The 25,499-nt window shown below is 44.0% G+C and overlaps 1 protein-coding gene across 2 annotated transcripts in view; it reads left to right on the forward strand.

Annotated features, from left to right (window-relative positions):
* TFCP2L1 (transcription factor CP2 like 1) overlaps positions 1 to 14,504 on the forward strand; it is a 40,451-nt gene extending 25,947 nt beyond the window's left edge. The window contains exons 7-15 of one of the 2 annotated variants that reach the window (XM_064157409.1): positions 193 to 303; positions 2,080 to 2,171; positions 4,730 to 4,778; positions 4,875 to 4,968; positions 5,835 to 5,925; positions 6,638 to 6,738; positions 9,727 to 9,869; positions 12,250 to 12,301; positions 12,745 to 14,504. In XM_064157409.1, the coding sequence (XP_064013479.1) occupies positions 193 to 303; positions 2,080 to 2,171; positions 4,730 to 4,778; positions 4,875 to 4,968; positions 5,835 to 5,925; positions 6,638 to 6,738; positions 9,727 to 9,869; positions 12,250 to 12,301; positions 12,745 to 12,782 (771 nt within the window). In that variant the 3' untranslated portion in view covers positions 12,783 to 14,504. The remainder of the gene's footprint in view (positions 1 to 192; positions 304 to 2,079; positions 2,172 to 4,729; positions 4,779 to 4,874; positions 4,969 to 5,834; positions 5,926 to 6,637; positions 6,739 to 9,726; positions 9,870 to 12,249; positions 12,302 to 12,744) is intronic. The other variant, XM_064157419.1, reaches the window with a different exon arrangement.
* Positions 14,505 to 25,499: the final 10,995 nt, after the last annotated feature.

Genomic DNA, 25,499 nt, shown 5'->3' on the forward strand with positions numbered 1-25,499 from the left:
TGTAGCTTGACTAATGTTCTGTTTTTCTAGAGCCACAGATCTGCTCTCGTTCCATGTGTAGCATCCCCATAAACCTGAAGGACACTTTTGCCGACAGATTAGGGAAAAAAAAACCTAAAAAAAAATCTGTTGTCCTCTGTCTCCAAACTTGTAATACTTGGCATAAGGGAAAGCTGATGCTTGTGCTTATAGCCCAAAGGAGCAGACAGAAAACAGAAGACTGACAGGGAAAAAATGGAGAAGAAGACCACCCAAGAGAAGGAGAAGTATCAGCCGTCCTATGAGACAACTATTCTCACAGAGGTAAGGCGTTTTAGACACGTTGCATTACTTCACTATGTTGGGAGGTAGACTTGAGAGAAAATGCAGTGTAACTGAGCCCAGGATATTGTTTTGCGTAGAATTTTCATAGAATTTCATAGAATCAACCAGGTTGGAAGAGACCTCCAAGATCATCCAGTCCAACCTAGCACCCAGCCCTATCCAGTCAACTAGACCATGGCACTAAGTGCCTCATCCAGGCTTTTCTTGAAGACCCCCAGGGACGGTGCCTCCACCACCTCCCTGGGCAGCCCATTCCAATGGCAAATCACTCTCTCTGGGAAGAACTTCTTCCTAATATCCAGCCTATACCTACCCTGGTATGCACAGATCTGATTGAAATTGAGAGTGGATTGCAATTATAAAACATCTCTCTCTTCTGAAGTTAATAGAAGATGCCAAAGTTTCTTACATTTCAGGGTATAAACCAGCCCTTAACAGCTTAGCTTTAAAAGAAATGTTTTCTCTATCTTCTGTTGTGCTCCCAGGCACTTGCCATGGCACTTAGATGCCAGTTGTATGAGGTATTTTCTTCAGAATGGTCTGGCACAAGCTCGTGTTGGAGATGGGGCACTTGAAGAAATGAATAGGCTGTCTGATTAAATTATTCATCTCTTTTTTTCTGTGACTGTGCCTATGACGCTACTATTACATAGAAGATCTCAGAAGATTCTAGCTTGTGCTCTAGGAATATCTTGAATGCCTTAGATTCTGATGCATGTGGTGCAGAATATTCTTTTCCTCAATTTAAACAATCTTCCTGTTTGTGAGATGCAGTCCCTCTCAGTCAGTTTTCCTCACGTTTCCAGGAGCAACCAACATGTTTTGTAATTCAATTTTTAATGAGACTTTGGTGTGCACAGACCTAATTCTACTGAGTTGGCAGATCCCAAAGCCTCCCTAAGGCTCTCTGCACTTTGACATATTGCACAGGGAAATATGGGTTGCTAAAGAGTTAAATATTTGCTAGTGATTGTGGAGATGCTAAAATATTTGCTAGTATTTGGGGAGATGATAAACTCTGAAGCTACACTTGTCATCTTTTTATCACTGCGAAGATACTACAGAGCATTTTCTTGAGCCCCTTGATGACAGGGGCTTCTGCAGGGCTAGAATCCTACTGCTTACAGTGGCTTAAATTCAGAACAGAGTCACTGATTCTAGCTGGGTTACTCTGGTTTTGCACTACTGTAATGGGATACGGAGTTTGACCTGTATTTCTGAAGGCTTTTAGTAGTTTTGCATCTGCCAGGCTTGTCTTTTCCCCATCTAATACCCACCTCTAACTGGAGCTCTTTGACTAATAGCCAGAGGTTTTAACAGACTGGTTCAAATTCTGCTCTTTCACTGGTATAAACCTGAAGCAATGCCACCAGAGTGTATTTGTCAGTCATGCCTGCATTTAGTTAGGGATTTTTAATTGAGACCAGGGGTATTCCTGTATCACTGCTGCCTTCAGTCTGAGTTGACTTACTGGCGTTGCTCTGACTTACAGCTGTGCACACTTTGGCCCAGTGTTATTTGGGGACAGGCTTTGTGAAATGGGAGAAATGTGGAATGCACAACTGGAATCAATCTGGCCCCCTGACAGCCCGCTTGGAGAGCATCACAGAAACTCCATGGCCTGTCTCCTCCTCACAGCAGGAGTGATGAGCTGAAGTTAGTGGCGTGGCAACAGCATGAATGTGGTATGAGAGCAGAACCAAATCCTTTATTTCCATCCTTATGAAAGTATCACTGCTGTCTTTCTTCCAACAGTGCTCTCCCTGGCCAGATGTGCCTTATCAAATGAACAATGCTCCATCTCCAAGCTACAACAGTTCTCCCAACAGCTTCAACCTTGGAGATGGGTATGTAATAGATAAATGCTTTATATTCCTTGTTGATACAGTAGCCTTCGTGTGCATGCATTTTGTGTGCCTGTGCGTTTCGTACCCTGGAGGAAGAGGTCAAGGATCACCGTTCTGTAGAAAGGGGAAAATATTTCCCACAAGTCTTTTTAAGACTCTCCATTCAGGAATTCTCTGTAATATAGAGTAGTGTTTGTATGTCCACAGCTTATGTGGTGGCTGGGAGATGACTATCAGAGGACCACCAGGGCAATTTATGTTGGAAATTTTCTCTTCTAGTTTTCTGTGATGCTCAGGGAACACACCATGCCCTGTACCACAGATTCCCAGTATCTCCTGACAAGAGTGTTAGAGACTTTAATCTTTTAGTGCCTCTTCAGAGTTGGCATTTTTTTCTTTCTCTTCTGTCTTGAGGTGCTGAATTTTTAGCTGAGTGGGATGTAAAGAAACAAAGGTCTAACAGGAGACATGTTTTATTCATCAATATAGCTGTTTTAAACAGTTTTTAGTGGTGCTAAAACACCCCAAAGTGAAAGATGGTGACAGAAATATAGAGCAAGGATGCTCAGTACTTCTGAGTCCTCCCTGCAATGTACTTTGCCTTGGGAATTTGGTATTGGCCTTTCTTCTTCTCCTCTAGGACCCTGCAGCCTTGTCGCCTTCCTGCACCTCTTGTTGATTAATCAGCATTGTATCACAAATTGTATCACAGTATCACCAAGGTTGGAAGAGACCTCACAGATCATCAAGTCCAACCCTTTACCACAGTGCCCAAGGCTAGACAATGGCACCAAGTGCCACATCCAACCTTGCCTTGAACAGCTCCAGGGACGGTGACTCCACCACCTCCCCGGGCAGCCCATTCCAGTGTCCAATGACTCTCTCAGTGAAGAACTTTCTCTTCACCTCCAGCCTAAATTTCCCCTGGCGCAGCCTGAGGCTGTGTCCTCTTGTTCTGGTGCTGGCCACCTGAGAGAAGAGAGCAACCTCCTCCTGGCCACAACCACCCCTCAGGTAGTTGTAGACAGCAATAAGGTCACCCCTGAGCCTCCTCTTCTCCAGGCTAAACAATCCCAGCTCCCTCAGCCTCTCCTCGTAGGGCTGTGCTCAAGGCCTCTCACCAGCCTTGTCGCCCTTCTCTGGACACGCTCAAGCATCTCAATGTCCCTCCTAAACTGGGGGGCCCAGAACTGAACACAGTACTCAAGGTGTGGTCTAACCAGTGCAGAGTACAGGGGCAGAATGACCTCCCTGCTCCTGCTGACCACACCATTCCTGATGCAGGCCAGGATGCCACTGCCTCTCTTGGCCACCTGGGCACACTGCTGGCTCATGTTCAGACGGGTATCAATCAGCAACCCCATATCCCTCTCTGTTTGGCTGCTCTCCAGCCACTCCGACCCCAGCCTGTATCTCTGCATGGGGTTGTTGTGGCCAAAGTGCAGCACCCTGCACTTGGAGCTATTGAATGCCATCCCATTGGACTCTGCCCATCTGTCCAGGCGGTCAAGGTCCTGCTGCAGAGCAGAGCAACCTCAAACTATGAATGGGGATGAACACTGACGTGACAAAAAGTGGTGCTGATAAAGGGATCCATTGAGTATTTGCTTCCAGTGCTAGATTATCTGGAGAAATCCTTGACACCCCAAAGTCATGTCTATCTTGGGAGGGTTTAGTAGAAATGTGGCTAATGTAGCATAGTTACATTGCAATTTACTGTGTTAAAGATAGCATCGGGGTTGAATTATAAAATCCTTTATTATTTTTTGGTGAAGAATCATTCTTAGAGAGTGGGTTTAATTAGGGGATTTCTGACTTGTAGGAATTTTTAATGTAGCCACCTATCATAGAATCAACCAGATTGGAAGAGACTTCCAAGATCATCCAGCCCAACCTAGCACCCAGCCCTACCCAGTCAACTAGACCATGGCACTAAGTGCCTCATCCAGGCTTTTCTTGAACACCTCCAGGGATGGTGACTCCACCACCTCCCTGGGCAGCCCATTCCAATGCCAATCACTCTCTTTGTGAAGAACTTCCTCCTAACATCCAGCCTATACTTCCACCGGCACAACTTGAGACTGTGTCCCCTTGTTCTGTTGCTGGTTGCCTGGGAGAAGAGACCAACCCCCACCTTCAGGTAGTTGTAGACAGCAATCAGGTCAGCCCTGAGCCTCCTCCAGGCTAAACAACCCCAGCTCCCTCAGCCTCTCATAGGGAGATAACAACTTCTTTTCTTAGATAAAGCCACATTACTGAATCTCCTGCAGAGAGAACTGCAATGAGGTCAGTAACTGAGTTTTTCTCTACATTGAGTAAAATCTCAACTGATCAACAAAAGCCTCAAGTAGCTATTTTTAAATATTTTTTTCCTTCTTTTTTTCTGCCCAGATTTTGGGCACTTAAAAAGTCTAATAGAGGAAAAAGAAAAAACAAGTTGGTATGTTACTTGTGATAGTTGAGTCAAATGGAGGAGGGGGAAGAGGTTGGGCACTGCAATGTAAAATTAAAATAATGTTGTTTTTTTCTCTTCCACCTTTTTTATATAATTTTTTTAGCAACAGTTCACCAACCCACCAAGTGGAGCTCCTGCCTCCCACCAATGATGTAAGTACTTGAGATCATGTTAATGTGGTGCTTTTCTTTTTTAGGACACTGGTGAACAGTTCATTTCAAGACCTTCTTATTCTTTTTGCAATGTAGCATCTCCTTCCTTCTGCTTCTATTCAAGATGCTCAGCAGTGGCTTCATCGTAATAGGTTCTCTCCATTCTGTAGACTCTTCTCAAGTTTTTCGGGTGAGTTTAAACAGTCCAATATTATTTTGTCTTTTCTCTCTTTTGTAAGTGCAGCTCATGCTTCATATTGATAGCATCTGCTGCTGGCCACTGTTTATGGAATTACTGGTCCGATCCAGTGTGGTTGTTCTTTTGTTCTTAGATTAGTTAGCATTTTCCAAAACAGTTTGTAGGAATATAAAATAAATGAAGCTGGAAGAGAGTAAGTTAAGATGGAAGAGACTTCTCGAGTTCATCAGATGCAAAACCTTTCTTATGCAGTTGTGTTTGAGTATCTTCAAGGTTGGAAATTCCTCAGTCTTTCTAAAAAGCCTCTTCAAAAACTTGTCTACTTATCTCAATGAAGAAGTTGTTCCTTATACCTGACAAGTGTGTCCCATATTCCTCATTCTGTCTGCTGCCTCTCATCCTGTGTGCCTTTGAGAATAGTCTGACTATCTGCATCTCCATCTTCACTGTACCCACCCATTAGGTAGTTGCACACGACAGTAAGATGGCAGAAAGGGGGAGCTGTTAGAGATGTTGAAACCTTGAGGGACCTCTCTGATATGCAACATGGCTAAATAACCTGGTGAACATGTCAGTGAGAGAAGAGTGGGCCGTTTAATGGTCAGTGTTAAATATCTAGCTTCTCTCTTGATTAGCAAGTTCCAGTACAGCACTGCTCTTGTGGAAGCTTCTACCTCTGTTTCATAATGATTGGTTTCTAGAGTACACCTTTCTGAATTTGCAACTTGTCTAGGCAAATCCATCTGATTTAGCTTTGTAAATTCTTTCCCCTTGCCTTTTCCTGCTGCCCTTACACACAGTTTGAAAGCTAAGGTTTGCTTAACTTCTGAAAAAAAAAATCCATTTGAAATGTGTAGGTGCTGACTTACTGAAGATGTCCAAAGAAGATTTTGTTCAAATCTGTGGGCCTGCTGATGGAATTCGACTCTTCAATGCAATCAAAGGAAGGTTTGTACTTCTTCCCTCCTGTTTTTGTTTTTTTTTTATGGCAGTTTCCTTTGTTAATTTCAGGATTAACTAAAAGTCCTGGAGAGGTAGCATTTAGACTTCCTTTTAACACTTCAGAGAGATTATATCAGAAGCTGGAGATTGCATTGGTAATCAAATCCAAGTACAGCTCGGAAATGTAGCCAGAACAAAGCAGTGTAATGCGGATCTCCAGTGGTTTATTTGTTACCATCTGGTAGCTTCCATCCACTTCATTTGAGGCCCAACCTACAATACCCTGTGTTTCATCTTACCACCTGTAACAAACCACCCAACCTTTGGAGCATCAAATGACCCAAACTGAATTGTACTGAATAAATTCAGTTGTACTGAATAAATTGTACTGAATAAATTCAGCAACATAAATTCTACAGCTGGGCAGGATTCAAATCAGTAAAGGCAGGATTCAGATGAGTAAAGGTGAGTGTCATGTGCTGCTTAACAAGTGCTGTAAACTGTTCCGATCTTATGCTGGAAAGATTAAGGTTCTCTGCACTGTACCACTGCTCCTCAGGGTGCTTTTAATAGACCATCTAACATCTAGTCACTGTCATCAAGACCAGCCCTTAGTTGATTATTTATGCACAGCCTGAATGATCTCTTGTTTGATAGCTGACTGGAAGAATTTTAGATCTACTAAGTAATTCACTACTCCATTTTTAATAATCCATAGAAACGTAAGGCCCAAGATGACAATTTATGTCTGTCAAGAACCAGAGCAAAACAGGTCTCATCTCCACCAGAAAAGAGAAAATGGAGATGGCAGTCTTTGTGGTAAGTTTTTGTATATAAAATTCGTTAAATACTCATATAATGAGAATGCTGCTTTCTGCCTGAGTTCCTGCATGGGACAACTAGATGTCACAGTATCATCAGGGTTGGAAGAGACCTCACAGATCATCAAGTCCAACCCTTTACCACAGAGCTCAAGGCTAGACAATGGCACCAAGTGCCACCTCCAATCCTGCCTTGAACAGCTCCAGGGACGGCGACTCCACCACCTCCCCGGGCAGCCCATTCCAGTGTCCAATGACTCTCTCAGGGAAGAACTTTCTCCTCACCTCCAGCCTAAATTTCCCCTGGCGTAGCCTGAGGCTGTGTCCTCTCATTCTGGTGCTGGCCACCTGAGAGAAGAGAGCAACCTCCTTCTGGCCACAACCACCCCTCAGGTAGTTGTAGACAGCAATAAGGTCACCCCTGAGCCTCCTCTTCTCCAGGCTAAACAATCCCAGCTCCCTCAGCCTCTCCTCGTAGGGCTTGTGCTCAAGGCCTCTCACCAGCCTCATCGCCCTTCTCTGGACACACTCAAGCATTTCGATGTCCCTTCTAAACTGGGGGGCCCAGAACTGAACACAGCACTCAAGGTGAGGTCTAACCAGTGCAGAGTACAGGGGCAGAATGACCTCCCTGCTCCTGCTGACCACACCATTGCTGATGCAAGCCAGGATGCCACTGGCTCTCTTGGCCACCTGGGCACACTGCTGGCTCATGTTCAGGCAGGTATCAATCAGCACCCCCAGATCCCTCTCTGTCTGGCTGCTCTCCAGCCACTCCGACCCCAGCCTGTATCTCTGCATGGGGTTGTCGTGGCCAAAGTGTAGCACCCTGCACTTGGAGCTATTGAACCCCATCCCATTGGACTCTGCCCATCTGTCCAGGTGGTCAAGGTCCTGCTGCAGAGCCCTTCTGCCCTCCAACCCAGCCACATCTGCCCCCAGCTTAGTGTCATCTGCAAACTTGCTGATGACTGACTCCATGCCCTCATCCAGGTCATCTATGAAGATGTTAAAGAGGATGGGGCCCAGCACTGATCCCTGAGGGACACCACTAGTGACAGCTGCCAGCTGGATGTGGCACCATTCACCACCACTCTCTGGGTCCGGCCCTCCAGCCAGTTCCTAACCCAGCACAGAGTGTTGCCATCCAAGCCATGGGCTGACAGCTTCGCCAGCAGTTTGCTGTGGGGGACAGTGTCAAAGGCCTTGCTTGAGTGTTTAAAGAGATCTTGTTTATCCCAGTTTCATGGCTTAGGTCAGTTTACAGATTCTGACGAGTACCATCTGCCTGGGGAACAGACCCAACTCACAAGCCACCTGCAGAATGCCACTGCAAAAATCTTAAAGGGTCCACAGCATTTAGAACTACCTCCCAATATGCTTTAGATTATTTGCTGTTGGAATGGTCTGCCCAGGGAGGTGGTGGAGGCACCGTCCCTGGAGGTGTTCAAGCAAAGCCTGGATGAGGCACTTAGTACCATGGTCTAGTTGACTGGGTAGGGCTGGGTGCTAGGTTGGATTGGATGATCTTGGAGGTCTCTTCCAACCTGGTTGATTCTATGATTCTGTCCTGAGAAATGGAAGATCAGTTTGTCTTCAAAATGAGGTCTTGGAAGTTCAAAGCTTTTGGAGCTCACTGCTCTTATCTCTGTTGTGTCCTGATGTATGATAGAATGAGAATAGAGATTGTCCTTAGTTCTTGTACATAGTATGAACCAGGCACAGCTTTTCTATCTGGCTATCTCTACCATTTGGATTGGATTTGAAAAATAATACTGACATCTACAGTTATTTGACACGTTGTGGTCTTGAGTTTGTACCTGTGGAGTAACATCTAATGAAAGACTACTTTTGCATGGCATAATATCATGTGGTTTACTGTTTAACTGAATCCACTTCAAAACCTGAAAATCAGTAACATTTATATTATCCAAAAATATTAAAATCTTTATCAGAGGGATTTTTTTAGTGCCCCATAATATGTGCTGCCATTAGATGGGGCCAAGTGCAGGGTTCTGCACTTTGGCCACAATAACCCCAAGCAGCGCTACAGGCTAGGGACTGAGTGGCTGGAAAGCAGCCAAGAGGAAAGGGACCTGGGGATACTGATAGACAGTAGCTGAAGATGAGCCAGCAGTGTGCCGAGGTGGCCAAGAGAGCCAATGGCATCCTGGCCTGCATCAGGAACAGTGTAGCCAGTAGGACAAGGGAGGTTATTCTTCCCCTGTACTCAGCACTGGTCAGGCCACACCTTGAGTACTGTGTCCAGTTCTGGGCCCCTCAATTCAAGAGAGATGTTGAGGTGCTGGAACGTGTCCAGAGAAGGGCAACAAAGCTGGTGAAGGGCCTGGAACACAAACCCTATGAGGAGAGGCTGAGGGAGCTGGGGTTGTTTAGCCTGGAGAAGAGGAGGCTCAGGGGTGACCTCATTGCTGTCTACAATTACCTGAAGGGGCATTGTAGCCAGGTGGGGGTTGGCCTCTTCTCCCAGGCAACCAGCAATAGAACAAGGGGACACAGTCTCAAGTTGTGCCAGGGAAAGTATAGGCTGGATGTTAGGAGGAAGTTCTTCCCAGAGAGAGTGATTGGCATTGGAATGGGCTGCCCAGGGAGGTGGTGGAGTCGCCGTCCCTGGAGGTCTTCAAGAAAAGCCTGGATGAGGCACTTAGTGCCATGGTCTAGTTGATTGGCTAGGGCTGGGTGCTAGGTTGGACTGGATGATCTTGGAGGTCTCTTCCAACCTGGTTGATTCTATGACTCTTTCTTTTCCATGTGGCAAAAGTCATGTGTACTTTTTTTGTCCACTGGATATTTTGGTAGAAATCAAGGTGGATATTTAGGGGCTGATTGAAAGGTGCTAAGTTTTTTGTCTGTCAGGATTTGAACCTTAAACCCATTTGGTTTTTGGTATTGAACGTCTTGGTGTTGTATGTAGTTGCTGTTCTGTAATGACTCTAATTCTGTAACTACTTCCCACTTGTTGCAGTATATCATGCAATCTTCTTGGAAGAATTGACCACACTGGAGTTAATTGAGAAGATTGCAAACCTGTACAGCATTTCTCCACAGCAGATAAATCGAATCTATCGGCAGGGACCCACAGGGATCCATGTATTAGTGAGCAACGAGGTAAGGGGTTAATGCAAAGAGCTTTTACAGTTGTTGGATGACCATTTAAATTGTGGAATGCCTCTTCAGGAGGGCTTCACAAGGTTACTAATCCAAGGCAATTAAAGCAAATTCTTAAAGAAAGTCATTCATGCATGTCACTGATTTTGGTGTGGCTTTAAGATCTTTGTTTTGTAAGTCTGTCTTTTTTCTTTTTTAAAAAACAAACCACAAGAAAATTGGTCATTTCCTTTTCATGTTGGCTACTTAAATTTTGAAATGAAGATGTAAAGCAAGAACCTTTAAATAGGAAGGCTCGATACAGAAAACCAGTTTCAAAATCTGTAGGGAAAATCTGGTTTACATTTTGGGCAGTGATTACAGTCACTGTGTCAGTCAGTGCTGGGTAGGTGTATGCTATAATTTAATGGGCCTCTGCTAGCTGGTTTTGTCCCATTATATGATGGCTTAGTTTGGCCCATTCCATTAACTTGAGGGGTAATAGAGAGCTGCCCTTCTTCCTCTTTTCCCTCCACTAAATTACTTACTCATTCATGCACCAGAATCACTTAAGGAGCTTCATTTATAAGAAACACTGTTAAAACAAATGAAGCAGAGCATAGGTCTCAACTGGAGCCTAAACTGAAGGCTGTAATGCTTATTTCTAAAGTCTCCTTGCTATTTCAGCCTGATTAAATCTGAAACCTTAATGCTTTATGGATGTAAAGTGCTTGGAGGCAACTCTTGGTAGGGGAATTGCCTGAACCAACTTAGGTATAAGGCTTTAAGTATTTATTTAAGTCACTTATTAACAATGTCTACTGCTTTTTTAAATAATTTTTTTTCTTGTTTTAGTACTATAGTGGCAAGAGTGAGGCATTCTGTGAATGTACTTCATGCATCGTTAGGCACAGACACCCAGACTGGCCAGTGAAGTTTGATTTGCGGGAGCAGGGGGTGGATGTTAGGGCCAAAAGAAAATAGGAAGAGTAGTCTATGTTAAAAAGAAGTTAAAGCTGGGGAGTGCTCTCCTTGAATCCTATTCAACAGCTAGGAGAAGGCTTTTTGCTAAAAGCTGTATTTTCTGAGGGGATCAGAGAGGTTTTAGGCACCTGCTCTCTGAAGTTTCCTGCCCACCGTCTGATTCAACTGTATCATACACCTCCTGGAAGTGAGTCTTCTGTTTCACAAGAGCTGTTCTAAGATGAGAGGAAGCTTCGACTGTATATGAAGTTTAAATGAGCATTTCAGATTGGATCTAAAGTCAGCTGAAACTCACCTCTTTAGTTGGGGGCCTCACCAGAACCTGCATGTGTTCTGAAGATCTAGTTGTTTCTCATGAATAGCTCCAATAGCTTTTAGATACTAATCTTGCTTCCCATGATCTGCCTCACCTCCCATAGCATTTTCATTAAGATTACTGTGCCTTGACAAAACACAAATGGGTAAATGATTTCTGCAAGCACAGCATCTATACTGGTCAAAATAACTACATGAACACCACTGAAATGGCTTTTCAGTAGCAGTATTCCTTTATTTAGGAAGAGTGTCTTTCTCGGAGCTGACTACATCTAGATGCTATTTCAGATGGCAATGTTAGCTTCAACTGAACTTCGTAATTCAGCTGAATGTGTATTACCATTGTTAAATTTTTAGGAGTAACATTGAGTCTGAACTAGTATAGATTCACAGAAGGCAACTAAGAGCACAATCCTTGATACGCTGACTGAAGTGGTGTAAGAACTTGCAGGATTGAGAGCCGCAAGCAGGACGATAAAAAGCTGAATAAACTAGATCAGTTCCGGGCAAGCACTTTGGTATGAGCTTCTCTTCAGCACAGTAGCAGCTGCAAGGACCTTAATTAATCAGTCATGTATTGGAGAAGAGAAGGCTTCAAGGAGACCTTATAGTAGCCTTTCAGTATCTGAAGGGGGCCTACAGGAAGGCTGATGAGGGACTATTTGCAAGGTCATGTAGTAACAGGATGAGGGGTGATGGTTTAAACTGGAAGAGGGGAGATTCAAACTAGATGTTAGAAGTTCTTTACAGCGAGGGTGGTGAGACACTGGAACAGGTTGCCCAGGGAGGTTGTGGATGCTCCCTCCCTGGAGGTGTTCAAGGCCAGGTTGGATGAGGCCTTGAGCAACCTGTTCTAGTGGGAGGTGTCCCTGCCGATGGCAGTGAGTTGGAACTGGATGATCTTTGAGGTCCCTTCCAACCTAAACCATTTGACGATTCTATACTTTAATAATCTTGTGGGCAGAGTTACCCAGGTCTGTGTAGGACTGAACATGACCTATTGCTTTCCACCTCCCCTCTAAAGTCTCTACTGGCACTGAAAGGAGCTTGAATTTAATTGCTAAAAGTATTTTGTGTTGCCTTTTTTCCTTTTGCCCTTCAGATGGTACAGAACTTCCAAGATGAATCTTGTTTTGTTATCAGCACACTAAAAGGTATGTACTGGTGCTGCTGTTACATATGGCTGTAAAGATAACTTCTCCTTTCAATTGCACAAGACGTTATCACAAACCCAGCGCCGTTATCCTGAACAGATAAGTAATCTAATTTAGTGTAAGTTAAGGTGTTCTATCAGCTTACAATAGACTGATAGACTGACCGATCTGTGCTTTCTTCTCAGTTACACTGTTATAAAGCTGTCATAAATCCATTAACACCACTGACAAAAATGAGAAGAAAACCTGTAATAAAATGATAAAAGATGACCGTTACTATGTTTTATTTCATGCAAATGCTTTGGCCTAGATTTTCAGCAGTGATGTTCACAAGTGGGTTGTGGAATGAGAGTACAAACTATTGCAAGCTACTTAAGAAAATCTGTTGTTCTGTGCTGTCTTCTAAAAGCAGTGAAAAAACACATTGCATCTCTTTGTTACAGCTGAAAGCAATGATGGCTACCACATCATTTTAAAATGACCGTGCTGCACAGAGAGACTTTAACAGCCTAAAATCTAGTGCCTCGCTGAGATTGCTACAACCTAGACTGGAAACATGAAGAACCTTCTGGATAAAATGCTCCTCTGAACTACAAATTATCAGACAGCTTAAGGAAGAACCTGCTTTTACAGATACATGTTTTTACTGATGTGTGCTTTTGGTTTTTGGGATGTTCTGTTGGTTTAGTTGTTTGTTTTGGTTTGTTTTTTTTTAATCTGGAGCTGAGAGCATCCTCAAAGTTTGTACATGCTTCTTCTTCCTTCAGTCTTAAAAATTGTGCAGGTTTCTGCTTCTTACTTAGAAACATCTGCCTGATACTAAAGGGATACGAACCACCAACCAACCAAACCCCAATTCTCTATATCCCTCATGGTTGGATGAATTGATTTAATTAGCGTTCAGAGTGCTCTCTTGCTTTCAACATACACCCTGTTGCTGATGGGCATAGGCTCCCTGGGGCTTTTCTTTTCACTCTTTGAGGTAGAAGGCTTGGAACTACATCCGAAAACAGACTGGGAAATGGAGAGGATGGATGTAGTGCTCAGCCCTCACCCAGAGGGTCAACCCTGAAGACCCACTCTTAGCTGTTCTCCACTTGTAGATGTTCTCAGTCCAGAGACCTTGATCCCTCTTAATGGAGCTTCTGTAATACCCAATAAACAGCTCAGTTCTGTGGGATTCAAAGGAGGATAGACAGTCTGAGACAGCAGTTCAGCACCGTGTTATGTCTTTAAAGTAGTCTTCTTGCATGGAGTGTACGAAGGTTTTCTGAGGAAGTGCTCTGAACCTCTAAAGTTAGAGAGTTCATGATAAATTCACACTGTGGAGTAGCAGCTCTTCTTCCTTTAACTGGGAGTTAGGTTTTATAATCCTAGTGATTTTTTTTTTTTTTTCCTTCTATTGCTCACTAAGTAAAACTGAATTTTGATTGAGCCCAGGTAACAGATCATCTTAGTTGCTGCTTCCTTGCTCTTTCACTCTTGACTCCTGTTTCAAATATCTGCAACTATGGTCTGCTCCACCCTCCCTTGGTCTTTTGAGACACCAGCCAGGATCTACTAAGCTGAAAAAGTGGCTTCTGCTGATTTCAAAGGCAAACTGAGTCACACCCTTCTTGCATGGATGGAGTCATTGCACTTTTGACAGCTAATAAGGCTGTTTCCCAAACTGACTGTCCATAGAGCATCCAATTGTGATACTTGAACATTTAATTTCATCCTGCATTGAGATGAGAAGATGAAACACCAAAAATTCCCCTGAAATGGAATTTTTTTCAAAAAAAGAGAAATTGTGAATTGGAAAATGCTGAATAAAATGTTCTACCTTTTTGGAATGGAAACAATAATTAAATCAATTTGGCCCTTAAAGCAGCAGCATCGATAGGAGCTACTGTTGCAGACCTTAGGAATTACCATTCCAGTGCCTTGTGCACTGTGTCTCCCTTGGGGCCAAGTTCTTTGGCAGGGTTACAGATCCCATGATGCTCCTACCATGGGTTAGTCAAAGAGGGAATGCGTCATGAGGGCTGGAGGGATGCCCAGAAGCCCAGCCTTCTGGGAAAGAGAGGGACATGGAGCCCATGAATTACAGCTCCCAGCTGACACCAGAGGAATTTGGACAGACACGGACTGATATTTCTCTGACAAAAATGTTGTGTTTCAAGTTTTCCCAACAGAAATAAACATCAAAATATTGTGAAAAGCAATCTTTTTTTCATTAAATGCATCAAGTTTTTGAGAGAAAAAACAAGTCAGTCCACCCATCTCCACTAATTTCATGTGTGGGTTTTTTTTTTTTCAACAAAAATAATACTAGAATAGAAAAATCATGTTACAATGGGAAAACCTTCAGCCAACTCAGCTAATTGAGTAAAAGTGCCTACTTAGGCATGATCTTGCTCAACTGGCTGTCCTAGGTGCACCATGAATTGTAGTGTTTCTCCAAAAAGTCTACTCAGGCTTTGGAACATGGCAATTCCTCCCACTGAACTTGAGGAGCTTGAGGTGTCTTGGTGAGGACCAGGTTGTGCAGATGAGGTCCCAAGTAGTCTGCTGACACAGAGGGGTGCTCACAGAAGCCAGGAGGAGCTTTGGGGGAAGAAATGCTGTTGTGGCAGATGGAAAACACTGTTTTTAAGAGAGGAAGTGATGTCATGTCAAGATTAACTCTGCCTTGGAGCCTGTATCAGTTCCCTAGCTTTGCAGTCTGCTCTACACTGTCTACACATGGAGGGTGGCAAAGGTGGAGCCTCCATTCCTGAGCATGGAGGTATCCAGGTCATGGACACACAGGTACAGCTGCCTTCCAAAATGGAGTAAGTTTTGGCTGTTTGTGTGTGTAGATGATGCCTACCAGGAGCTCTTTGGTTAATTTTGTGGGAAGAGCTTAGGGAGATGTGTGTTGGCTGTGCTTTTTCATTCTGTTCTGTAACACTGGCCCAATACACAGCATGGATGGTGATGCCATGCAACTCAGGAGAAAATGACCTAATGAGAAAGGTTTAGAAAGAAACACATTGGAGCTGCCAGAAGTGTAGCCTGTGCTGTATCCACTTACATGCAATAGCCCAGTAATTCAAGGGGCACAGCAACATTGAACCACGGACATCAGTGTGAAGGAAGTCCCAGAGTTAGGGACTGAGAGCTGTTTTCTTTATTTAAAGCAACAACAACAACAATAAAAAACCACCTAGTTTTTTATTACTTCAAAGTCAAATCATTACTTGTAAAAAATTATATAGTTTGAGTGTTTCATTATGCCTGCTTGATTAATTTTGAACCAAAAGAACTCTGTTAGGACCTTGTTATATTTTATTTTTAATAAAATAATGTTATACTACTATTAGGGTGAATTTGACAATATAGCTTGTCCTTTCCATGAGGTACGAAGATATATCACAGTAAACAACCCCCCAGGTCAGAGATGTTGTCTTGCTGGGTGGGCATTAGTGTTTTATCTATGTTTGCTGGTTTGTAAAGCTGTGTGACTTTAACTGATGTATAAAGCCTCCACTTAACAGAGTAGTTCTAGGTCCTGTTGAACCTCTGTAGTCACAGTGGAAATGTGGAGGATTGTGGTCAAGTAACGTACAGCACAGCTAGTTTGGTAACTGAGAATGTCAGGTTACTTCAACTTGGAGTCATAGAATGTCTTGAGTTGTAAGGCACCCATAAGGATCATTGAGTCCAACTCCCTGCTCCTCGTAGGACTACTTAAAACCATATGACTAAGAGCATTCTCCAGATGCTTCTTGAAATCTGATAGTCTTGGTGTCATGACAGCTTCTCTGAGGAGCCTGTTTCAGTGATGGATCCTGCTCTTGGAGAACCTATTCATTCTAGACACTAGGAAAGCTTCCTTCTCTGAAGGTTTTCAAGACCTGTTTGGATGCATTCCTGTGTGACCTGGACTAGATTATGGTCCTGCTCTGGCAGGGAGGTTGGACCCGATGATGCCTGGAGGCCCCTTCCAACCCCTAGTATCCTGTGATGTTGCACCCTTTGCCCATGTTATATGATGCTGTGTAACCAACCAGGTCTTGTATGTGAGGAAAGATGGACGTGAACCATCATGGCTGGGTGTTCAGTGCAAGCAATCAGACCAATGTGGTGTGAAATTAGACTGATGACAGACCTTTCCCTCCATCTCCCAAAAGCATAAAAGCAAACCTTTGCCCTGTTGAAATCAGGGAGTTTGTCCATGCAGGAACCAAGCAAAGCCTTTGGCATTTGCTAGTGGCTTATGTGAGGCGATAGCAGAAACTTGTCCTGTCTGTGTAAACAGCAGGTAATCTTAGACTCTCTTTGTGGCTAGAGGGGCTGCTATGAGAGACTGGTTTACCCTGTTTGAGGATCCTCCAGAAGGAAGCTTTTGTTTCCTCAGTACTGGAGGATACACAACTGATTAGACAGGGCTAGATGTCTGAATTCTAGATAACCTAAAGGCAAGAGACGTGAGTAGCTCCCTCTCATCTGCATGTCCAGAAGAGGCTTGCATTTATTTTGCTCTCAAGTGCCTGATACACTTATTCTTGCCTCTTTTGCTGTTGCTGGTTCTTTCTTCACACACACCACCTTTATTTTTTTTTAAGTAACAAATGAAACCTCCTGCTCCAAATGATTGAGGTCAAACTTTTTTTAGCTTTGTATGTGAAGTTTGTACATCAGACTTTTACAAAATTCTGGACTGTGGGATTACAATGAGTAGCATGACATCACAAACTGTCCAGCTCTTAGGCTGGATGTGTGATGACAGCCACTGTGAGTAGAAATGTGCTTGCAGGATGGAAGAGCAGAACCATTACATATTTCAAATGAATATGACTCTAGCCAGTACTGCAAAGGATAACCCTGAGTTCTCATAAGATATAGAGTGGCTGTTTGAAACTATTGCAGGAATTGTGGCATTTTCTTTGTCAACTGAGTGAATTCAGACAGATCAGGCAATAGGACTCTGGTAGTGATCTGAAAACTCATAGAAGTGCAGTGCATGGTATGCAAGTGCAGGTCAGGGAAGGAGCAGAGAATATGGTGATAGAAATTTGTGCCATCTGCCTGAGGTTATTGAAATAACTGGTGTTAATGAAATTAAAGCTCCTGTTCTTTCAGCTGGCCCTTCTTGGTAACAGGCTAAAATAGAACTAATAATTCAATCTGGAATACATTTGAGTTCTCATTATCTTGGTGTGAAATGTAGTGGGCTGAAGTTTCAGGGCATGGAGGTGGTAAAAGGATTTTTGCAGTTGAGAAGTCTTGAATGGCACTCTTTATAATGTAACATAGACATATTTATGCATATATACACATACATACTGTACTGTATCAACACATATATGTGCTGAGTACTTGTGTTCTTTGGCTTTAACTGGTACTCTGCTTTGTTTAATTGCAGTTCAAGATAAAAGACTCTGGTGGATCAAACTTTGAAACCCATCCATTTCTTGGGTAGAAACATGAAAGTCCATAATAGCGACTCTAGGTGATTGGGCAGAGTACACTTGGAGTGGTGTAAATGTAGTGAATTTCTGCAGTGTAAATTCCAGGCCTCAGTGAAGACAAGCATATTCTTACACTACCACTGCAGTTCTATATTGCAGCTTCTGAAAATTAGCTAAAGAGAAATAGATTGCCCAGTGCTTTGTAAACTAGCAAGAGCTACTCGCTGAGCAGAACAACCGTACCATGACTTTCCTCGCTCGATGTTGTATTGCTTAAGCATTGGCTGTAATTCTGACAATCAGCTGGTCAATGACTGGGACAGAGTGGGTCTTCTTTGGTCTGTTTCTGGTTTTGGTTTCAACTGTTCTCAAAGAAATGCTTGTATTTGGACTGTAGCTTCTCTTTCTCCTCCGGTTATGAAGTGGCTTCACTTGATGCTACTAATAAAATTGTTTTCTTAAGATTAACATCTGTTTGACAGCACAGGGCACTCAAAGCGGGAAGTGTTTGGCCTTGATCATCACTACTGCAGTTGAATATAAGAAGGCAGACTGGAGGTGTATCTTAAAATCCTTGCATCTCTTTAAAAGAATAGATTTAGCTGGTGCCTAATTTCTTGTGTGTTTCTGATTTGTTTGGGTTTTGTTTGGTTTTTTGTTTCCTTTTGCCACTCCCTCGAAATTCTTCTGCTCCCTGAAGGGGGGAACACATTGGTGAGCAGCTGATGTGTCCAACATTTTAAAGCAGCCTGCTGTTGTCCTAGTTTGCTTGGGGTGAGTGTTTACCTTCCAAAGGGCTAGGGGATTTACCTCTTCACTGACAATGCAGCCATTCAAGACAGGTGATGCTGACCATGACGTTGGCATGAGTGGGTGAGGGCAGGTGGAGGTGGGTCGATTGGAGGCTGAGGCATACCAGTTGTGAGTAAATACTGCCACACTCTTTGTCTTTCCTTCTGTTGGTTTTTGGGGTGGGGTTTTTTTGTACATGAATAATAATGAAAAAGCATATTTTGCACTGGCTCTTGTACTGTTGTGCAGAAGAAATCTATCTAGAATCTGTGCTCCAGTCGAAATGCAAATAAACCTGTTTGTAAGAAGCACGCCTTTTGTCTCTTCTTTGCTTGGCAGGGGTGAGAACAGGAGGGTCTTGGCAGTGGGTCCTGAGCATGCATCTCTAAGGTTCTGGATGTCATAAATAACAGGCATAAACTGGTGTTCATGCAAGTTAAGGCTTTAATAGAGTTGCAGGAATCAAGCAATCTACAGGCCTGGGTGCGTGGGGAGACTCTGCTCTACCCTAATGCACACCCTTTGCCTTCAGTTTTCTCTTTCTATACTCTATTCTGTTATATATTCATCACTAATTCTAAGAAAAGGTTGGGTTTTCCTAATCAGTTTTTAGGAATGTGAGATGTCTCTTCCACACATGTCTCCTTTTAACTGGTGGTCCCTCTGGTAGTCTTTGATGAAGTAAGGGGTCTTCTGTATCCTCCTCATGAACTTCAAAGTCCTTTTTGTTCTTCTGTTTGCTCATGCAGAAAGGTGGTGCAAGGAGGAATGCCTTTCTGTTCAAATCCCCCTTCCCTTTGCTTATGCAAAAGACTATCTCTTCCACATGCCTCCCTCCTTTGCCAATCTTATTATTCTTATCTTAAGCCTATTGCATACCTTTGCGATGGTGGTGCAAGCAGGAATGTAGTTTTATTCAAAATCCCCCTTCTTCCTTGTCTGTGACCTCTTGCCACAAATTTATTGGATCAAACATATATTTCTCACATGGAGACACCTTCAAAATCAGGGGAAGCAGAGGTTGCATAGTTCTAGTGAGAGAGCATCAGTTGCAGCCAAATATCGTGCAGGGGTTTCTTCACGTTGGGAGTGACTGCACTGCACAGTGCAGTGCCCAGTTCATGTCTAATTCAGGTCAAGGCATGAGAAGAAATACCTAACCTTGCAGAAGCTGTGACAATGAGCATACGGTTGAGTGAGAGCACAAGATGTGTTAGATGAAATCTGGCTCTAGTTTTGCAGTTCTCTGAGGGCACAGGCATTTCAGAGTGTGGTCCTTGGTGACATCAGAGTTGAGCACAAAGCACTTTCTGGCAGCAGTGCTATGTCCCATTTAGCAGCTGTTGGACACCTGCTGGAGAAGAGGCAGTGAAGTTTTGGCATGAAACATTCACAGTGGTTTGGCTTGAAAAGTGTTGTTATCCTCTGTGGGCTAAGCCATGGATCTAGTAACATACATGTTCAGACCACTGGCACACATGTCCAGTGCCATTTTCCAACTGGAGAAGTTGGAGCCTAATTTGAGAAAGGTATCTTCCAGCAGTCACACTTATTATCTTGTAAGGGTGCCACTTAATCTGAATTGACTTCAAGAGCAATGTGTGCTCTTTCTTTTGGTGAAGTATTTGAACCACAAAAGTGGAAAAAGCATGCTTCTGTATCTGCCAGTGCATATGCAGAGGTAATGTTCCTAGAGAACAATAGATGAGAATTGATTGTTTTTCCCTACTGGTTACTCTGGCATGCTAGCTCAATGCTTCTCTGGAGGTAGCAGCCCCAGCTGTCTGAAGCCTGACATTGTTGAGGTGTTCAACTGCTCCATGCATGGTTAGGCAGCACCATGTTTTGCAGGGCTGCTGGGATTCAACACAGCTTCTTCAGATTCAGCAGAAGTTCAAATCCACTTGCAGGCAGCAGCAGGGGAGCTGAGTGGGTTGTGCTGTGATAGCAGGATGCTGGTGGGCACTTGAGAGTCCAGGGTGTCCTGGAGTCCTGTATACCCCAAAATTCCTCTCCCTCTGTGGTTGGAATGGGAGAGAAGAAGGTGCAAAAAGACCTGTTTCCCTCACCCTGCCCTGCAGGTATGAAGGGGGGGGGGGGGGGGGGGGGGGGAGCAAAGGGACCCTTCTGGCACAAGGGGTGCCTGTGCAGTGCCCGCGCTGGAATTGGGCTGGGGATTGGCTGTGGTCTTAGAATAGAATCATAGAATCAACCAACCAGGTTGGAAGAGACCTCCAAGATCATCCAGTCCAACCTAGCACCCAGCCCTAACCAATCGACTAGACCATGGCACTAAGTGCCTCATCCAGTCTTTTCTTGAAGACCCCCAGGGACGGTGCCGCCACCACCTCCCTGGGCAGCCCATTCCAATGGGAAATCACTCTCTCTGTGAAGAACTTCTTCCTAACATCCAGCCTACACCTACCCTGGCACAACTTGAGACTGTGTCCCCTTGTTCTGTTGCTGGTTGCCTGGGAGAAGAGGCCACCCCCCACCTGGCTACAATGCCCCTTCAGGTAGTTGTAGACAGTAATAAGATCACCCCTGAGCCTCCTCTTCTCCAGGCTAAACAACCCCAGCTCCCTCAACCTCTCCTCATAGGGTTTGTGTTCCAGGCCCCTCACCAGCTTTGTTGCCCTTCTCTGGACATGTTCCAGCACCTCAACATCTCTCTTGAATTGAGGGGCCCAGAACTGGACACAGTACTCAAGGTGTGGCCTGACCAGTGTTGAGTACAGGGGAAGAATAACCTCCCTTGTCCTACTGGCCACACTGTTCCTGATGCAGGCCAGGATGCCATTGGCCCTCTTGGCCACCTGGGCACACTGCTGGCTCATCTTCAGCTTACTATCTATCAGTACCCCCAGGTCCCTTTCCTCCTGGCTGCTCTCCAGCCACTCAGCCTGTAGTGCTGCTTGGGGTTGTGGCCAAAGTGCAGAACCCTGCACTTGGCCTTGTTAAATCTCATCCCATTGGCCTCTGCCCACCCATCCAGCCTGTCAAGGTCCCTCTGCAGGGCTCTCCTACCTTCCAACAGATCAACACCTGCTCCTAGCTTGGTGTCATCTGCAAACTTACTGATGCTGGACTCAATGCCCTCGTCCAGGTCTTCGCGCCTAGGCAGTGGTAACTCAGCTCTTTGTCTAGGAAGAGTATAAATATTGGGGGACTTCCTGCCTTGGGGTTCCCGCCTTAGAGTTCTCCCCCCGTCTGGATAGATTCTGCAAGAAAGAGTCGCTCCAAAGGACAAGCTCCTGAGGAGCAGGACCGTCTCTGCTTTGGATGGTTTAGATGGTTTCCACCATTAGCACCTTTTATGCAGGCTCAATAGTCCTTAACAATCCTTGGATGGCTTCTGAAAGAGAGTGAGGGAACAAGCATCTGGACCGCCCTTTCTTTCAGGCAGCCTAACTCACCTCTGAGTAAACATTAATTGCTCAGCCTGATTAATAGTGGGGAATTCTGTGGTTAATAGCTCAGCCTTTTCCAACTGCTGACTTCCAAAACAGTCAAATTACCTATGGTATCCTTGTAGATCTTCTCAACCTAACTGAATCTGCTAATTAAAACTGAATTAATTTCTGTGTATAGTTTTGGGGGCAGGTTTTTGGGAAAATAAAATAACTCTGTTTTTCTATAAATTCCTGACTCTGCTGCATTAATTCCCTGCCTCCACAACACAGGGCTGGCATTTGGGCTCTCCAGGGCTGAATGGAGGGTGCTGAGTGTGTGGGGCCACCAGGAGCAAGTGCTTGATGCCTATATGATCCCTGCCAGCTCTAGGGATTACCCATGGGTCTTTCAGGAAGACTTAGGTGAATCCCTTCCTGAGCTCGCCAAGATGTGGGATGATACAGCATGTGAGCATCACATGCATGGGTGATTCTCACCAAGCTCCATGCAAAACTATCTCTCTTCTCCTGGCAGCCTATCTGTGTGCTGGTACATGTTAAAAAAAGAAAAAAGGAATGTCAGGAAGGTTTTTACCTAAATTACCTAATAAGAGTTCATAGATGGGGAAAGAGGTAATGCTGCACAATTTTACTTCTATGGGAAGTGCACCAATAGAGAAGCTCATAAAGAAGAGACCTCCTAAGGAATGCATCCAGAAGTCAGCAGCAGCTGACATAAAGACTGAAGAGGAACTGAAAAGAACTTTTCTTAAGTGAGGAAAGCCAAGACCTGGGATTGGAGCTTCTTAGCCAAAGCATTGGCCTAATCTCATCTAAATCCTCAACAGCAAGGAAACATTTTAAAATCAGTTTTCCAATTTTACAAAACAATTCAGTCTTTCAGTTAAAAGGATTAGTCACAGCCAGGGAAATCACACCCCTCATACTCCTGTAAAGAAGTTAAATGCTTCTAGACTAACCTGGGTAAGAAAGATTAGACACTGCAATAATTGAATTGGTTTAATTTTTTTTTTGGGTATTACAGCAGAGGTTGGTTGTCCTGATCAAATTGGGGTTTCAGATGAACATAGACCTCTCTGCTCCCCAGAGACGTATGGCCAAGGGAAGTGGGGCGGTTGCTGGACTTCAGCATGCACCAGCCTCTCACATTTCAGAAGGGAACTAAGGTGCCAAGTGTTTTAAGTCTGATGAGGAGAGCAGAACAGACTGTAGCACCTGTCATGGCTCATCACAGAAAAAAATATCCTTCCTCCTATTTCTTGGAGAAGAGTGATGTATATCAGGCTCCACACTCAATATCATGCTGTGCTGCTAAGTTAAAGCAACAAAGGAAATCCACTTTGAAGCCTGCTGAATAAGGGTAATAGAACACTGGAAGAAAATAGTATTTTAAGTTTAAAAAGAATGAATCAATGAAAGATGGTTCATTACCACCCTGGATAAAGTTCATCCTGAGATGATGTGTTATCTTGGAGTACCAGACAATCTGTGTTCTTACAGGAGCCTCTGCCTGCTCCCTGCTTTGAATGTGGAGGTGCATGACCTTCATTTATCCTTTTTCCCCTGAGAGTGCATGATAGCTATGTTAAAAGTGCTGCTCAGTATAAAAACATAGACCTTCTTCTTTCTTCCTTTTTCCCTCCTTTTGCTATATATTTTTTTTAGTCCTAAAATCCTCTGGTTTTAACTGTTGCAAACAATGTTGCTATCAATGCTGCAGACTAGAAAACCTGATGTTAAGTCATAAGCACCTGTGAGCATATCAGCACACTAAAAACTAACTTTGCCAGAGTAAAAATGTCAATGCTGAAGCTAAGGCTTTAGAGAGAAAACACTCTCTCCAACATGCTATCCAACATACTGCATGGGACAGACTCAAGCAAATGCAACACTCGGAGGAATTTCTTTGTAAAAACATTTTCACTGCTTAGCATCTCTCAGAACAAAGAGTACCTGGGTCGTTGACACCTCTTTGGGAATTAAGATCACCTAGTAGCTTAACCTGTGGTAATAAAATCAGGAGAAGGCTGAGTAAAAAATGAACACAAGTTCATGCAGGAAGAAAAATGCGTCTGTCTTCCCCAAAGTAACTAATAACCAGGCATGATTGTTTGGAAAGTGTATTAAGCCAACTACTGGTGTGAGGGTGTCCTCATTCATGTGAAGTCAAGACAAATTAGCCATTCTTCTTCATCATGGTAGCCATTGTGTTCCAAAATAATCAGAGGGTCATCTATCAACACCACCCACATCATCCTTGGTGGATAATTGACTGACTTGACCTTAAAGACTGTGATGGAGAGGGTGAACAAGCAAGGTGAAGCCTACCCATGTTACTGCCACAGGGGAAACAGGGCTGGGACATTTTATTCGTGGTTTGTGTATGCCTGCTTGTAATGGAGGTAATTCACAGCTAAAGAAATGATCCCAGCACATCCACCAAGGGGAATTCAATCAAACATGTCATCGTTAGTTGATGGTGACTAAGGCAGGGAAGCTTTCATTTCAAATCTAGCACGAATCACTTGCAATGTTGTGAGGAGGAAGTGGCAACATGCTGCTGGCAGCAAATGGCTCACTAAGCAACCTGTGGGAAAAGAAGCATTCACCCTCCCATGTTATTTCTGAGGTGGTGCCATGCCCTTTGTGTCACTCAGAAACCACAGAGCTGTTCAGCATGAATACTAAGAGCACGATGTGATGTGTGGTGACCTCAACCAAATGTTGGAGGCTTACCGTGCAGGAAAGCAGGACCACCATGATCCTGCCTGATATGTACAGCTGAGCATGCCTGCTTGGACCAGGGGGTCCTGCTATTTCACATAACTGATGCAGTTTGGTACTCAGTTTTGAGTTGGTTTTATTTTGTACTTTTCCATTCTCTGTTTGATAATTGAATTTTCCATCTGATTGTGGTGATGATTGTGGTCACCTACTTGCCAGCTACACAAGCAGAGTAATTGAGACAATAAGCTTTTTGATTCTTGAAGACTTCCATTTTAAAACAATGAAATAACTTTTCCTCTCTCCTGAATGTCACCAAATGGCATTAATCTGTCACCTTTCAGGCTCTCATGCTCACAGGTGATGTCCTTCTTGGTGATCCTCAGTGAGAAAGTCCTTAAAAATTATAGTTAAGTGTAAAACCCCTGAGCACCAGTGGTGCAAAAGGCAGGACAAGGTCCTAACTAAGAACCTGGGCCAAAGAGATGTGCATGTTCATCAGGACTTGGTAGCTGTGAGGAAGAATTGCCCCAACTGCCCAGGTCCATCATAGAATTGTTTTTGTTGGAAGAGACCTCTAGGATCATTGAGTCCAATCATTGACCTAACACAACCATAGCCAGTAAATCATGATGAAGTGCCATGTCTACATGTATCTTGAACACCTCTAGGGATGGTGACTCTACCACAGCCTTGGGCAAGCTACTCCAGTGTCTGACTGCTCTCTGTAAGGAAATTTTTCTTAATATCCAATGTAAACATCCCCCGGCATGATTTCAGGTTGTTTCCTCTTATTCTATCACCTGATACTATGGAGAAGAGACTGACCCT

This window comes from Pogoniulus pusillus, chromosome 2 (genome assembly GCF_015220805.1).
Source record: "Pogoniulus pusillus isolate bPogPus1 chromosome 2, bPogPus1.pri, whole genome shotgun sequence".
Taxonomy (NCBI): Eukaryota; Metazoa; Chordata; class Aves; order Piciformes; family Lybiidae; genus Pogoniulus; species Pogoniulus pusillus.